This window comes from Haemorhous mexicanus, chromosome 15, assembly GCF_027477595.1.
Source record: "Haemorhous mexicanus isolate bHaeMex1 chromosome 15, bHaeMex1.pri, whole genome shotgun sequence".
Classification (NCBI taxonomy): domain Eukaryota; kingdom Metazoa; phylum Chordata; class Aves; order Passeriformes; family Fringillidae; genus Haemorhous; species Haemorhous mexicanus.
This window is the reverse complement of record NC_082355.1, coordinates 14,379,565-14,397,149: the sequence shown is the minus strand read 5'-3', so window position 1 is coordinate 14,397,149 and position 17,585 is coordinate 14,379,565. Positions and strand designations below refer to the sequence as shown.

At 41.8% G+C, this 17,585-nt stretch overlaps 1 protein-coding gene across 3 annotated transcripts in view; it reads left to right on the top strand.

Annotated features, from left to right (window-relative positions):
* SLIT3 (slit guidance ligand 3) overlaps window positions 1-17,585 on the top strand; it is a 484,612-nt gene that overhangs the window by 308,869 nt on the left and 158,158 nt on the right. For all 3 annotated transcript variants that reach the window (XM_059859899.1, XM_059859900.1, XM_059859898.1), the window contains one exon: window positions 13,528-13,599. In XM_059859899.1, the coding sequence (XP_059715882.1) occupies window positions 13,528-13,599 (72 nt within the window). The remainder of the gene's footprint in view (window positions 1-13,527; window positions 13,600-17,585) is intronic.

Sequence of the window (17,585 nt, the reverse complement as noted above, 5' to 3'; positions counted from 1 at the left end):
CAGTTCAGATTGTGTTTACTTTTCACAGACCTGGAATTGCAGTTCTGCAGTCAGTAAATGAAAATACACAGTCCTTTCTTATTTCTAGTCAGTGATTTCCCCATGAGATGGAGGGACATCTTTTTAGCTTGGCAGGATGCATTTATAATGAATTAGAACATAAGAGCACATTGTCTCTGCTGATTTTACCTTCTGTATCTTGTCTTCCACATTGTTATTTCTAGTTCTTTAACAGTTTTGTGACTTGTGCTGTGGAATCAGATGCTTGTTTTACAGACCTGTTTCCCTTTACTACCTCTAGGAATTGGAACCATCTATTTCTGTGTCCATGACTTCATACTACTGTGGTCCTGAAATACTGTTACATTAAACATTTTACTTGTGGTTAGTCCACAGGGAATGCAGATCAATTCTTTTCCTATTTAGGTTCTTGTCATACAGAATTTTCTGACATCCAGCCAGCTTTTACAGTCTACACAGTATAAATTCAAATATTTGCATGGTCACTGGACTTACCACTTCTTGCTGTAGAAATACTGGTACACAGCAAAATTTACCATGATAAAGTGTAAATTTGTAAGATTGTGGAGCGTTCTGGGTTGGAAGCAATCCTACCAGATTTGGGCAGGGACAATTTCCACTATCCCAAGTTGCTCCAAATTCCATCCAGCTTGGCCTTGGACACTTCCAGGGGTGGGGCAGCCACAGCTTCTCTGGACAACCTCTGCCAGGGCCTGACCACCCTCACAGGGAAGAATTTCTTCCCAATATCCCACCCAACCCTGCCCTCTGTCCGTTTTAGGCCATTCCCCCTTGTCCTGTCACTCAAGGCCCTTGTCCAAAGTCCCTCTCCAGCTCCCATTTAGGGACAGGCTTTAAGGTTTTCCCAGAGCCTTTTCTTCTCCAGGCTGAACTCTCCCAGCCTTCCTCAGCAGCAGAAGGGCTCCAGCCCTCTCATTGTCTGAGTGGCCTCCTCTGGACTTGCTCCAGCAGATCCATGTCCTTCTAATGCTGTGGGCATAAGAACTCCAGGGAACATGGAATTAAACTTGTTCTTGCATTTCCCCCTAACTCAGTATTCTGTTGTAAGCCAAATTGCTCTGGTAAGAACACAGGGCTTACAAACTGTTCTACAGAAATGAAACACACAGCTGCTGCTCTAACACAGCTATTAAAGGTGACCTGCATTTCACTCTCTTCCAGTATTAATTAAGGATCTTTTATTCAGCCTTTCCTACCTTTCTTCATTAGCATGGGTAGGCAGAACCTTCTCTGACAAAGCTGCCAAAAAGTCCTAAGACTGTTTTTGTTGATAAAACCCATCACAAACCAGGAAACTCACTTGTCATGGGACATCAAACAAGCATCGTGTGATGCTAATTTTCCCTCTCCCACATAGGACTTTGAAGTCTGTTGTGTTACTCTGTTACTCCTCCAGGTGAAGGACTTCATTGCAAGAGTGTTTGCTACTAAGCAAGCAATTTAGGAAAGGTAGAAATCTGTATCCCAGACTTGCTTTTTCATAATTTCATAAAATAGGTAGCAAGAATGTAGAGAATGCAATTTGTTTTTTTATAAAGCTTCTTGTTCAGTTGGGAGCTGACAGCAGCAGCCAAATTGACTGAGGAAAAATGAGTTATGAGAAATTGAAGCTGAGGAGTACAGACTGTGTGCTGAGTGTTACAAAAGAGTCTCTGCTCACAAAGTGGTTCTGTTTTGCTTTTCAGAGGAGAAATGAACAGTTTGTGTCATTGCGAAACACATGAGAATAAACACAGAAAAGTTTTGCATGACTACTTGGGTGAAAACAAAAGTCATTAAGCACCTGGAGGCATTTAATGAAAAGAAATAGCAAAATGCATCTGGTGTGGTGGTTTGCTGGTACATGAACAAAACAGTCATTCCCTGTATTGGGACAGCATGTGCAATAAAGGAGAGGTTGCAGTTACTTAGAAAGGGTGAGAGAAAGTGCATGAAGGTAAATAGGGAACATGGTGTGAGTGCAGAATGGGCTTGATGCTGGAGAGGTGTAGGGAAGGAGGGATGACCACCAGAGAGGAGACAAAGCCTCCAAGAATCTGTTTTTCTGCTCAGACTTGATCACACCCTTGCAGCCAGTGCCTGTCAAACAGCCAGCTCAGCCCCAGAGCCAGCAGAGACCTACAGCCACATGGCTTGGGCTGCTCTGGGCTCAGGACGTGGGCTGGATACATCCCTTCCCAGTCATTAGTGATTCCCTGGCATCAGTCAGCCAAAGGACAGCTCTCCTGCCCGTGCAGATGTGAGCACAGGGGGAGAGGGCACTGCCAGCCCTGACTGTAGGGTCTCAAACAGTATTTGCTTCCACGAGCTGCCTGCCACCTTTGTTTGATGCCTCCCAGGCATGGACAGGAGCAGTAACCCCCTATTGATCTTTCCCACCTCACAACACTCTTCCTCTGCCCCTTCTTTAGAAGGAAGTTTTCATGCTGTTTGTCTGCCTCAGACTGATGCACTCATTTTTTATTTATCACTGCAAGCAGGGCTATGTTTGAGGATGTGAATTCTGGGCAGGTCTTGTCTGAGAATGTTGTACACCTTAAAACAGTGGTGCAGGGACTTCCACTTGTGCCTTTGTGATTGATAACAGTTGGTACAAGACTTTCCTGGGTGAAAGCAGGGCACTGCCCCCAAAGGCAGGGCACAGCCCCCCTCCTGCTGCCTGGAGGCAGATGCTGGAGCAGCAGCCACTGGCACTGGGTGCTGCTTCTCTGAAAGATCTTCAGATTGCTTAAAAGAGGGAATTAATTATTTGCTAAAGCTAGAGCCTGGATTGTGGTTGGGATGCTTGAGAGAATGTAAACAAGCTGAGCCCAGTACAGAAAGTGATGGGAAAAGAAGGATGAACTCAAATGAGGGAACAAACAAACACATGAGGAGAAGAACTGGGAACAAGGGAAATGGAGACAGGGTGAGCCAAGTGCTGTGAGTCTGAGAAAGTGAGGAACATTTGGTGAAAAGGCCTGAGATTGGTGCCAGTGGACCCCAGCTGTGTAGGGTGGGCTTTGGGGCTGTGGCAGGAGGGCTGGGACACTGAGGCTGGGCAGGACAGAGGGACACAGGGAAAGCTGGAACCAAAGAGTCTTTTCCCATGAGGAAGCACATTTACCTTGGAGAGCCTTCCTGCCTCCTCCCCATGTACTTGGGAAACTCAACAACAATTTGAGTGTCTGTCCCTGTGCATTAGGGACTAGCTAGGCACAGATTAATTAATAAAGCACCCAGGGAGCTCCTGTGTGCACTGCTGCTATTCCAGTTGGAGAGCACTGCAGGGGTCTGGGATTCAGACTTCTGTTCCACTTGAGTTTCCATGTGATGGAATCAGTAATTTCAGCTTTTGGGTTTGAGGCCACTGAATTAAATATTTGGGGTTTTTCTTAAAGTAAAAAGAAATAAACTGGAAAATGCTAGAAAATGCCAAAGTTGATGTTTGTAGCTGCAGTCATCATTTGAAGCTTTTGTATTTATTTGTGGTGATATTCACTTTAACAACAGCACAGTTTCATGCTGCTGTTGAAAACTTGGATCCATTTCTTGTTGCCTAGGGATGCATCAGGGATGTGTAGGGAGGGAGCCTGTGTGTGTAGAAAGGGTCTGTTCACTTGTTGCAGAAACAGGAAAACTAGAAATGGGGACTGTGGGGATGATAATCTTGTGAGTGCTGTTCAGAGAATTGGGTTGTGCCTCTTCTTGCCAGTGGTTTTGTTAATTGATTCTGGGCAAGTGGCTTGCACAAACTTTCCTTGGGTGGTCACTGGTGATGTCATCTCGGGTTCTGGCTGACTCAGCTGAGACATTCAGCAGGGCTGAGGACTCACAGCTGCAGCAAAAGTCAACAGGCACTGTGCTTTGAACACTTTGTGCTGTGCAGTGTTAATTACTCTGAAAAGCCAAGTCTCAATCATCTGCAGACTTTAAATCAAACTCCAGAATGTAAATTAGATCCTTAAATCTTGAAACAGATCTGAGATCTGGTCACATCAAGTTTCCTTCACCACTGTCACTTAACCTGTACCATGTTTTGTGTCTGGTGAGATTAAGAGAAATAGAATTGAAGGAGCCAAGAAAAAGCTGGGTAGGATGTACCTGAGTCAGAAACAATGACAAACCATTTGTTTAAATGCTGATGCAGTTGCTCCAGACAGTAAAGAGGCTGCCAGGCTCTGAAGGAAAAGTGCAGTTTAGGCTCCATGTCTGCTGAGATAATAACCACAGCTTCCTCTGGCAGCTGAGCAAATGGGGATGGCAGCCCTTCCACCAGTACCTAGGCTTGGCCTAAGGTTAGTTTCAGTCACTTGCTCTACATGAGTTCAGTTTAGCATTTTCACCTTTGATAGCTGAATTGGTGGCTGATGTTTTTGTAGGTATAAGTAGTGGATGATTTTGGTGCAGAATTTCTACTCTTAGGAAAAATTCTAGAGTTGGAGCACAGGAAAAGTGAAATGTTGGTTTTCTCCTGGTTCTGGCAAAATGAGCACAAACCTAATTTTCCGCAAGATGATCACTTTGTAATGCAATGTTCTACTTGTTCTACCTTTAATGAATGGTTTCCTGACAAATGTAATACCATGAGGGTACCACTGTGCTGGGCAGTGCTGCAGACCTGGAGGCAGACAGGTTTGCTGTGTTTGTTGTTTCAGGAACTGTCTCTGGAAGAAATTGCCTTCTCTGTTCTTCAGTACCTGCAAGAATGTGCATTTCAGGCCAGCCAGGACTTAGCTGGGAATCTTTAGGAAGCTTTTGTGATTTGAAGAAGGTGATGAACAATTTCTAGGTGTTTAAGTTACTGGTATATTCAAAATTAATTTTCCTCCAACTAAAATAAAGTCAGAAAAGCTATTATAGAAAGATTGAGCACTGGTAACTATTCATTGTAATAAGAATAATTTTTGTTATATAAATTATAAATTAACTACATGACAGCATTTTCATGTTTATTAACAATTGGCTTTGAAGTTCTCAGTTTCATAAAGGCAATAAGTTTTCCTCTTATCAAGAACATAAATGTGTAGAAACTATAAACTTCATGGAAAAAAGAATGACAGTTTTTAATTTAACATTGTCCTTCCTCCTGAAAGAAAATGATAATAATTTTCCCAAGCTTCCAGTAAATACTGCAGCTGAAGCCAGCAGAGTATTTTTGAACCTGCAGTAAATGCTCCACACTTGCCTCTGGTGGCAACTTCTCTGCCTGGGGAATCAGGCTGGCTCCTGTAGTTGAATCATCTAATATGATTTTCATTCACTGCTGTAAATTGGCTCTGGACAGCTTCTCATGTCTAACCTGACTACTTTTTTCTGGATCTCACCAGGCAAACTGAGTCTTGCATTCCAAAGAAGTTTATTTTGTCGGGCCAAAAATATGTAGAAAATTTTTTGTTGAGTTCAAAACACAAAAATAAAAAAGAAATAATAAATATTTTAGATTGATAGTGAAGAAAATAAATATATAGGAAATTATAAGAATAAAGGTGTTTTCTGTGCTGAGACAAATTAAGGAAAACAGAAAGCTGCATTTCACAGTTTTAGAAACAAGCAGCAACAGCAGGGAGTTTCTGCTGCAAGATCAAGGCAGATTTATTTCTTACATCTTTACTTTTATTTCTGAAGTTATGTAACTAATGTCACCTGCAGGCACAGGAAGATGGGTTTGTTTTGATAAATTTCTAGATTTTATACACATGGTAATTTTCATTTCAGCCATATCAATTTTTACCTTCTTCACTGCTTTTTATAATTGGGAGATTTCTTTCAGAAAAAAAGTTATGTACAGGTTAATTTACTCAGGCAAGCTGTGTAGGCTTAAACTTAAAAGGTTTGTAGGTTTGACATTGTTTTGGTTCTTAGTTTGGTTTAGAATTTTTTGGGGTTGTGTCTGTATGTCTAGTCTCTTTTTCCCAGAGATATCACTTCAGTCCAGTATAAACACAAATTAATAATTCCTAATAAAAATGAATGGGATAACCAAAAAGGCATATTTATTTTATCTAATACAAATTTCACTGCAAAGCTCCTGTGTTGCCAAGCAAAATAAAGAGATTGCAATATATAATGAGTATACACATTCTTAAAGCTGATTATGACGAGGAAAAGCAATTACAGAAAATAAAATAGAGAGCATAAAATCCCAACTTTGACATAAAATATACTAATCAGTTTTTTTACTGGATGAAATACTAATTGTCTTTTGGCTAACACATGTTCTGTTTATTTTGCTTGAAAGACTGTGAAAATAAGAAAGGATTTGAGGAATGTCTATTGTCAAATAACAGAATCTGTTGAGAAGATATTACAGGTGGCAGAATTTCAACTACCAAAAAGCTACTTAATTTTCCTGCTAATTTCTGGTGTTCTGCCTTTTCCTTGTCAGTATTGTAAATGTGCAGTAAAAACAGATGCACAGAATGTACACAGCTCCTAACAACAAGTAAGATTAGAGATCAAATAATAACTTTTTGGGTTTTTTTCTGTCAGTTTACTTCCATTTTTACTAAAAGAGTTGTTTTGTGCTACAACTTGACAAATAAAATGCAAATCAGCTTGAAATTCTCAGATCCCTGAGCTAGTAACAGCATTGTGAGAAAACGTGGGAAGTGATCAGGGCTGGAAGTTTCTTGAAATAATTGGGAGTCAATAGAAGGTGGTCAGGATTGACCTCCTCAAGCAGAAATTAAACAGCAATGTGATGTGTTTAGGGGTTGGTCTTTCTGGGACCCCACAGAGCTTCTCAGTGAAGCAAATATGCTGGGTCTGGCTTGTTAAAACTATCCTGCAAGTTTGTATTTGTCAGGTTCAACCATTGGTGAATGATTGCTTTCACATAGGTGCTAGAGAAACTCTGTCTCCCTTCAGAACAAATAAAACAAACCTCAAAACAACCCCCCTAAAAAAAAATCCCAAAAAGTACCAGTGAAAAGTGCTCAGCAGAGGTGTGAGTGGGGCTCAGAGCAGATGCTGGGCTGGAGGTGAGCTGGAGCTCTGTGCAGCACCCTGGGGATGGTCTCTTTGGAGCCTTCTGAACCCAAATCCTGGGTCTGAGCTGGAGTCCCTTGGTGCCAGGGGGTGGGATCCACGTCCCTGCTGGTCACTGCCCCACAGCATCTCAGAAACCCCAGCACTGAGCCCATCTCAGAAACACCAACCCTGAGCCCATCTCAGAAACACCAGCACTGAGCCCATCTCAGGAACACCAACCTGAACCCATCTCAGGAACACCAACCTGAACCCATCTCAGGAACACCAACCTGAACCCATCTCAGGAACACCAGCACTGAGCCCATCTCAGAAACACCAGCACTGAACTCATGTGCTGCTTGAATGAGGGATGGAATTACCAGCAGGAACCTGGAAATTACCAAATCTCTCCAGCCTAAGGACCCTGCTTCCTGCATTTGTGTTCACAGCCACTGTCCTGCACAGAGGTGAAATTCCTCCTGCAAACCCTGCTCCTGAGCCCACGTGCCCCAGTAAAGTCAGCTGAGATGGGAAGTTACCTGTGGCTCAGAGCAGGGAGGCATTATTTTGTATTGTACCCCCAAACCAGCCTCTGCTGAACCTTGAACACCCTCACAGGTGATGGCTCAGGGGAGCTCACCTGGACTTTTACCTCTGGGCACAACCCAGCAGCGTTCCTGCAGGCGTGGGAGGGAGCTCGGGGGGAGCCTGCACCCTCAGCCAGGGATAAAGGAAGGAAAAAAACGTGGATTAGACTGGCAGGGACATGGCAATGGAAGGTGATGAGGAGGGCCAAAATTTCCCACCACAAATGTGGAGTGTCACAGTGGTAGATGGAGAAAGTTTGAGGTTTGGCAGAACAATGCTTCATTCTGGTGTTAATGTGGTTAGAGAGACATTGGTGTTTTGTCAAAAGATGCTTTGTGAAATACCAGTCTGTGGATTTCTCTGGTGTTTCCTGGTTGTGCTATATTTAATGCAAAATTAACGTGCTGCAGCAGAGGGGATGGATTTCTAAGTGGCTGCCATCACAAATTCAGTGGTTACCAGCTGAAACTGCAACTGCTCAGCTGAAACTAAATTCACTGCAGTGTGTCAGAAGATCCAGTGTCACTAGCACTGCTTTTAGCATAACACCATGGTATCAGGGAACATATCAAAACATCTGTTTTCATTCTGAAAGATGTCTTTTGGTGAGCAGAATTATCTGTGTAACTTCCTAGGCAGATTTATGTTGACAAGTCACTTCACTGTTGATAGGATTTTGTCTCTTGAAGATCTGCCCTCGGGTGAGTTGTTAGGAAGCAGTTCTGTCTAAAACTACAGCAGGAGCTCGACAGCTAGACCTGAAAATCAGCAGCAAAGGGAATATGAAGGGGAACTCCAGTTGTCACCTTTATTAATACAGGTGGATGCTTTACTGGCTCTCAGCTCTCCATTTCCTGAGGCAGACTCCATAAGAGGCATTTGTAATGTGTATTATTAATTTTATTTGGGAGTCATTCAGGTGCTGTGATGAAAGGCAGCAGTATATAAGTCTTGGAGGACCCAAATTGTTTAGGGGATTTTTAGTGGTGGTAGAGTCTGGCTGGGGTGGAGGGTGAAGGCTTTAATTGTTAAAACAAAATCTAAAATGCTCCATGTCCTGCCATCCCAAAGCACTTTGTTTTCCACCTGGGGACTGAGGGGTGAGAGACACAAAAAGCTGTTCCCTGGGATATCAGGCCATGAGCACTGCAGGTTCTGGCCTTGCACTGTGGCTCTTTCAGGTTTTGCTGCTGGATGAGCTGCAGGTTCTGACTGTGGCTGCAGGGCAGGATTCCTCCCTTCTCTCCCATCCAGGGCTGTCCTGGGTAAATACTTCAGTGCAGCTTCCCAAACCTGCTGTGCCTGCTGGGAGTAAAGACTGTGATTCAGAGGAAGAGGCAAAGAAAGGTGTCAGAGCAGGGATCATACCTGTAGGAAGAAGACCATGTGTGATGGTGATTTATTTGCTATGTTTTATTCACCTTGAATACTGAAGATACACCTGTGGACTTTTCTTCATCAGAGACCAAAATGCATGATAATATATGAGAGCTAAATTGTGAGATAAATGTTGGAATAATGGTCCAAGTAGGTTTTTACAATCCAGTTGTTTCAGTCCCTGGATGAATTGTTGTATTCCCTAATTTCCTCCTTCCTAATCCAAACTGTTCTCCCCATCCCTGGCTTCTGTCACCATGGTGGATGTGAATGCTCCTTCCTTCCCCACCCAGTTCCCTGCAAATCCCTGCTTATGGGGAGGAGGAAAACAAGGATTTTGCCCTTCCCAGCACCCTTCACACAGGCTGTGTCCTGCCAGGTGCCACAGGTTTGTTTCCCTGTCTCTGAGGTGGCTTTGGCTCGGGGCTGTTTGGTCCTGGCAGCCTGAGCCATGCCAGCCCAGCAGAGCCCAGGGAACAATCTGGCTCATCCCTTCTGTGTCCCAGCAGGGCCCCAGTGCCTGCCCATGCCCAGGGACGTTGGTGACACAGCTCCTGGCACTGTTAACAGAGTGTGGCTGTCTCGTTTGTAGGCTCCATTCATCTGACAGCTGAGAATTATCAGTGCTGATGCTTCCCTCCCTCTCTTTTTCTCCAAGGTAGTGATTTGTCTATGTTATGGGTAGGTAAGCTTGACAAAACATTGCACATTAGCAGCTGAGACAGTGTTTGAAATGGGAAAATTGCTAGCAAACTGCTCCATTAGAGACCCAAATAACAAATTCTTTCTTTCCCTCAATGAAAGGGAGATAGTTAAAGCCCAAATTAATACGTCTGTCTCCCCAACTCTGCAGGGGGAATCACTCTTCAAGACGAATGGCTTCACTGCTCCTGAGTGTGAGCTGGCTCTGCTGAGTCCCTGTGAGGCAGAGTTTTTTATCCTTTTGTGTTTTGCCATCCTGGGCGTGAGCAATGCAGGCGCCACAGGAGGAGGTGATGAAAAGATTTGCACCTCAGTGAACTTTGAGATGGATTAACGTGGGAATTTGAGTGCTTGTTCTTTACCCTGGGATAGTTTTTCATCTTTAACTGCATGGTTTCCCCGGGTTTGTTTTGTTCTGGTTTTTTCTCTGATATGTTTACTTTTTGCTCTCGTTGCTGCAAAGTCATTTAAAAAAAAAGTGGGAAGAAGGAGGACTTTATCCTGTCTAGCATCATGTTATTACAAGAAAAAATGGATCTGAATCCAGTGGGCCCTCATACTTTCCAATCTCTGATGATATATTGGAGAAGAGAAAGGAAATTGTTCCTGTCCTTTGATGTTGTTGTCAAAGCCTCTAAAATAAAGCTGGGACAGGCAGCCAGGGCATTGCTGTTTGGGGAGGGGGGAGATGTGCTTCAGTTCATCTCAGCACTCAGCTGGCAGCAGGGGACATGGCACAGCCACAGAGGAGACAGAGGAGCAGCAAAAACCTCTGGGAGTTTGCACAGGGCCAATTCACTTTATCAGTTTTGGGAATTCTGCTTGGCAAGTCTCTTAAATAGAGCTGAGTATGAAATACCACAGGAGAATCAAGAAAAAATTTATTGAGTTCTAAGAAACCTTTAATGGGAAGGGAGGTAGTTTAAATGATCAAAATTTAGACTTCTAGGACTGTGTGTCTTGTACAGATTTCTCAAATGTATTGTAAAATTATTTTATAGTATATTCTGGTAATACCCCCCAAAAAATGAACTCCCAGATGTTGCTTTGCACTAGCATAGATGGTTTTAGGGTGTATGACAGCACTCCACAGTATAGGGATATGCCATAAAAACCACAGGTCATGTTCTAGGTAACCTAGGTATTCTTCTCTGAAATAAAATGTGACTGTAAAATTTACACTTTCCCACTTTTTGGAGGAAAAAAGGCCAATATTAGGTAAGAATACAGCTTTTCACTTTACTTCAAAGATGGCATCTCTAGCAGTTTCCCATTGTATGGTTTCTAATTCAGCCTTCATCACCCTGAAATTTCCAGCTCCCCTCCTGGCAGAACCTAGAATTCCTTGAGATTTTTAATTGTCATGTGTGGGCTAAACGAGGTGAAAGAGTAAAGTATTAAAACAAACCAGGGGTTTTCTGTTATGTGACTTGTGAAACTGCACTGTGTTTTTCAGGCTAGGTCTGCCATTCTATAACCTGCATTTATGTAAAAAGTAAACAGAAGTCAGGTTAGTACTTCATTCTGTTAAAGAACAGGCTTACTTATGGCAGCCCAGGACTTGGTTTGTGCCCAAGCTGGAGCCCACCTGCCCACACACCCTGATGAGGGCCCCTGGTGCTCCTCTGGTACCATCTGCACTGAGCAGAACGTGTCATGAGCATTCTTTAGTCCTTCATTTGCAGAGGGCTTTGTGGAATAAAACAATGTCAGGTGCTGTGGTGGAAATACAGCAGCAGATGACAAGAGCCTTGTCCATCTATTTCTGTGCAGGCCATCTGCTCCAGATTTTGTAGGAAAGGGTGAAGAGTTCATTAGGTAGCTTCAGAATGCAACTCTCAAATAACTCCTATTTCTGTCTGCCTCTCTACTTTTCCTAGAAATTAATTTTTCTTTTCCTTTTTTAATTTGATTTTTTTATTACTTGGGACCTGTGGCTGGCTATTCCAATTTTGGATATTTTTTTTCACCCTGTGAGGGAAGAAAACTCTGTGTATATTTCCACCCTCGAGTCACTAAAATTGCCTGGGAATTTTGCTTGTAAAGAGCTTCACGTTTCCCCCCATCCCTGGGTTTGGGTTTCTCTGTAAGGACTTCGTGCTGCCTGGTGTGCAGGATGGCTGAGCCCCCAGTTTCCATCCCCAGGGCCAGGAAATCGGGCAGGCATGACCCTCTTTTGTTCCTAGAAGTGCCTGCACAGAAACATTTGGGAGGAGTTGAACACCCGGCTGGCAGGCTGACAAAAAGCCTTTATGGGAAGAGTGTGTGCTGCTAATTCTGGTGACAAACACCCAACAATAGTGGCGTGCTGGAGCTCGCAGCAATTTGCATTTCACTGTGGACTTGCCAGAAATGAAATGTGTTATATTTAGACCAACTGGAAGGGAAATCTCAGACACTAATTCAAAGCACAAAACAAGGAATAGAATTAACTCTGATCACAACCTTTAAAAAGACATGGACGGCTACAGATACAAAAGAGGGAGAGCACATTGGCTGTACAAGCTGACTGTGCAAATATCAAAATATTTGTACTTAAATAGCTTCTTAGAGTGTAAATGAGCTGGCAAATTGTCTTATTTTCAAGGGGATTCTTTTCCTTTCCTTATGAAAGCACAGATCACCAGAGGGATAGAGAGCTTACACATTTTCTCTCTACTATTCCCTAGTACTATGCAAACCTTGATTTACTTCTCCCATTTCACTTTATTGTCATTCCTGGTTCTAAAGTTTTGGGTTTTTTTCTCCCATCTGCATTGCTGCAGCAACTTGAAATGACTGGAGTGCCTCATTCCATCATCCCAATATGTTTTTGTATTTCAGTTCTAAGCCGTTTTCAACCACAGATTTTTTACTATTTAAACTATTGCTTTTTAAGACACTTCAGGGGAAAAAAAAAGACACAAAATTTCCATAATAAATAAGAGCAAGGTGAAACCACATTTTGGTCTCAGTCCCAGCTCAGTAGAAACTTAGATACCATGGTCAGTGGAATTTCTTGTTTGAGGATCCACTTTTACCTTTCTAATGGAGATGATTATTTAAAGTTCATCTGAGGAGAAGCCATTCCTTTTAGCAGGAATTCAGGGAAGTTGCTGACAAATACTTGAAAGTACTATGGGGAAGGAACAGAAATTAATCTCAGTGGTTGCTGTAGGCAATGTCTTAAAGCTGCTTACATTTTATGGTAGTGATACATGCATTTATGGTACTTCATAAAGAATACTTCTTTCAAGTCAAATACTAGAAATAAAAACAGCAGACTTTTTATGTATTTTGGACCATATTTTAGAAAAATTTAAGTATTTGGTAGCTGGAATAGGGAGATGCAGTTCTCTTTTTTTACCCCTATAACATAAAGTGCTCCCCACCCTCTTAAAAATATGAATTCGTCTTGCAGTGAATTCACTTTGGTTTCTAGCATGTTCCCAGGTTGTTGCTCCTGAACTGGTCTGATTGTGTTATTAATCTGTTTACTAAAGTGCCACAGCCTAGCCTAGCTGTCTGTTTAAACAGCTACATTCTATTTACAACAGCTAGTCAAGGAAAGCACCTGTACTTTCTATTGTCTACCTTAACTTTAAAATATACCTACTATTATTTATTAATTCCATGAGCCTAAAAAGTTCAGTTTCCTTAGCTTGTGACATTTCTTCTAGACCAATTTAGCAATCAGAGAGATTATTTTAATTTTCTATGTCGTTTTCTCAGTATTTTCTCTATTTAGTGGACTTCAAAATAAAAACTTGTTTTGCATAAGACCCTGTAAAATTGCTTTATATTTATATAAAATGTGCTGCCAGAATTCATGTGATTCCTCTCCTGTAGCTGTGTAGTTAACATATATATTGCTTTGTTTGTTTTCAGACGTTTGGAACAAAACCTCATCAAAATCATTCCCCCTGGAGCTTTCACCCAGTACAAGAAGCTGAAGAGAATGTAAGTTTTAATAAGACCAACATGCAAGAGCAATCATGAATCTTCTAGCTTCAAGTTCAGTATCTTCATTTTAGAAACATATTGGCAATTCTATGTTGGAATCACTGGGGATTGCACAAATCATCTCTTCAGAGTGTAAGCAACAATGGAATTTGGTTCAGGATGCCTAACAGTGCATGAAATCCTTAATAATGCTTAATTTCACTTCCTGTTATAAACGAAGTGATTTAATTAGTTGTGAGTCTGCTCAGACTTCAAATCTGCTTCCCCAGAATAGATCTGGAGTTCCATTTCTCTTCTCATCCGTTTCTCCTCTGTTTGCAGCACGTCGGGGTGGTGACCCAGGTTAGAGCAGGAGCCACCTTCTTGTGGGCAGGGAGGAGTTCTTAGCAGTGCCTTTGATGTGCTGATGTTGAAATGCTCTGACTGTTTACAGGAAAACAAAGAAACCTGCTGCAGCTTGTTGTCTCTGTCACTTAATCACCAGTAGATACCCAGATAATTCTTCCTTTTATTTCTCCTTTTGTTTTCTCTCTGGATTAAAAAAATAATAATCCTGGGGTGTAGCAGTGCTGTCATGCAGATAACAGGGGGCATTCCCCCAGTCAGGTTTTTCTTTCATTTCTGACTGACATGGGAGAGATGATGTGACAGTTCCACGATGATACAAATCCTGGTAAAGCAACTTCCCCCTGCTTCCCCACAGAATGGAGATATTGCTGCTGCCCCTGGAGCAGTAACTTCCAGAAGTCATTCAGCCTTTGTAGATGAGTGCTAATGCTGCTGGAAAAGTGCCCTTGCAGCTCTCCTCTGATGTGAGCAGTGCTGGAATTAAGACACTGTCAGCTCATTTCAGAGGAGGCACTGGATTATCAGATAGCTTTGGGAAACTGAAGTCAGCTTGCACCATGCCATTGATTTAAGGGCAAAATTGCTGTGTTCTCCAGTCCCAGCTTAGCAAGTTCCTAGAGCTGAAGAGCTGTAAATATGGATCTGAATATTTAACAGGTCAAATCATCAGTCTCAGATGGTCTCTATTCTTCTGTCTCACTTCCAATATAGCTGTATGTATTTTTAAAGAAGTGCTGTACTGGGTAGTAAGATGGTAATATCAGTGAATGATGATGGATCCCTTTTCAGTGACCTAAATTGTAACTTTTTTATTATTAAAACCACTACGAAGTTCTTTCTAAGGTATGACTAATTTTAGATTTTTGTGATGTTTTACTGTCTTTTCATCTTTCATTGATGGGTGAAGTGCAGTTTTATGGGAGTTGACCAAAAAAATACTCTTTACTGTAGATAGCTGCCCTATCCAACATAGCACTTGCTATGTGAAATTATTAATGTTAGAATTCTGCAGCAGAATTCCATTAGCAAGTGGTGCTAACAGCTTTTTGGGGTATAATTGGCAGACTCATTGAGATCTGAGCTCATAATGAAATGATAAGTAACTGTGCCAGATGATCTGTGCCAAAGCTTAGAGTGACAGGATCTTGTGGGAGAGCTTGGGACAGGTATTTGGGCTGCAGAATGTCCCATAACAAACCTGATGTTTTGCCATTTGTTTATCCACCTGTCTCCTTGTTAAAGTTTAGGTCCTGCTGGACAGTGAGGCCCTGGATTGAGCAACAGTTCTGTTACACATGGTTTTATTGAGGATATTTGTTTCAGTATTTAAAGAGGTTATTGACACCATCCTTTCAAGATTCCCAGTCCTGTTAACACAAAAATATACTTTGGTGAAAAGATTATATCCTCAAACAAAAGAATCATCCATCCTTATCCTTTACAGGAAGGATGAGTTCAGTATCACTGAAGTTTTGTTAGCCTTTCTTCATTTCTGTCTCTTTGATTTCAATGAACAATGCCATAGCAGGAAGATTTTCAATTTAATTAATGGCTGCCCTACAGGGGGTACAAATGCAGAACATTAATAAAATTGTTGTTATTGTTACCATTAACTACTATAACAGTATTTTATATCATTCAGGGCTTTAGCATAACCCTGTAAATTGTATTGTATTTTTCTCCTTCTGGTGAAAAAATATGCAAGAATGTCAGTGACAATAGTCCTCATTTGCAACTCTGTACTCTCTGTATTTTGATTCTTTACTGAGTATTTCCTGCAAGATAATGAAGTTTCCTTTCCTTAGCTAATTGGATAACTGAGATTAATTATTAAATTAGATCCACTTGTCCAACATAATCTTGATATGACTCGATATTATTAGGTCAAGATGATAGCAAAAACTGTATATTAATTCAAGTGCTAGACTTGCATAGAGCTGCATTTTGCTGTTCAGAATTATCTCTTCAACAGCTTCCAGAATAGGAGAGTTAATTTGGTGATTAGGTTTAGTAAAGGAGCTGAAACCTATTTTGTCTTGGCTTAATCAGAATTGCCCACATTTCCTGTCTCTGCTCTTCTGAGGTTTTTAACCAACAAGTTTGCAGAGCAAGAGTAAGAGCCAAGTACATGGAATAACTTTGAAGGTTGTGGTTGCACCTCTCTAGCTCTGATGCTTGTAGTGGCATTTCATGTTGTCAGACTAATTTTACCACATTTTAGCAGAAAACACATTGAGATTTCACAGGCTTGCCAGTAGCTCTGTGGAGTTGTGACATTTTTAAGCAGCTTCTACAAACTAAACCGTGGATGGCACGGATTTTTCTGTGTACTCATGTCAAATGAGAACAGTCCATTTTATATGTTGGAGATAATCAAGTAATCTGTTTTTAATAATGTTAGTCAACAAGAGAGTATTCAACCAATGCTATTAATAGTTTTGCATTTGGCTGTATCTAAAAATAAATCTGTTTTGTTTCAAAACCTTTTACAGTGAAGACATTTAAGCCATACAGTCATGTGTTACTCAGCAACTTGCAGGGTATCCTTGCTCCCCTGGTGCAAAGTCAAAACCAATTTATGTCCCCAGCTGGTGACTGAGCACAGCCATCCTCCAAGGTGTGTGCAGCAACCTTTTCAGAGATTTCTATCATGCTGTCAGAGGTGCAGGGAGGGAGTGTGAGGTGACTGATATCATCCCTGCCTGAGTGCAATCCTGATAATTTTATTACATTTCCAGTTGAAGAGGCACACTTCCCCTGAGTGATTCTGAGCCAGCCTAAAGTAAGAAAATGAGCCTTATGTCACCTAAATTGTCCTAGTTGTGCAGCTTAGAAAAGCCTCTCTCTGTTTTGATGTAAATGAAAGAGAGAATAGGACAATCTCACCAAAGCAGGCCAAACACAGGGAACAGAAACACCAGGACAAAATTGAATCCCTTTCTCTCAGTCAAGTCAGAAGGAGATGGAACCTCCTAATCTGACAGCAGTGGAACTTGGGCTCTAATGGAAAGGAAATAATGTGTCTAATTATCTTCTGATGCTGATTGTAGTGCAGCTGCATGAAGTGAGGGAGCGCCGAGCCCAGCGTGGCGTTTCAGTCACACACCCTTAGGGTCCAGCCATGGGACACAGGAAGGCTGGGGATGCTGGGATGCAGCAGCTCACTAAAACACTGCTGAAATACTTCAATCAAAAGCTGGATCCCCCTTGTCAGATGCTGCTTGTTGTTGTTCAGCAAACTCGCCTCTCACCGTGGTTTTGGCAGATTTCAATTTCTCAATATTTAATATTCCCCAATATTTAATATTCCTCAATAAATAGATAGGACTTACTAGATTAAAGGCAGCAGTCAGTCTAAGCAAGTTTCACAAAAACCTGTATAAAAATAAAAACAAATGTTCCTACTTCCAAGGTGACAAGTTTGGCTGCTGTGAATTGAGCTGCAAAACCGAAACTGTCCACGAATCCTGTCCTGCTAGGTAGGATGTTATAGCAGAAAACATCAGTAGATTACAGAGCCATTCTTTATGAGCTTTAAAAAAGAATCGAACCATAGAAAAGCTACAAAAAAACCAAACAAAAAAATCCCACTTTACATGATTAGATTTGAAAAGAGTTTGAGGACCTCATTAAAA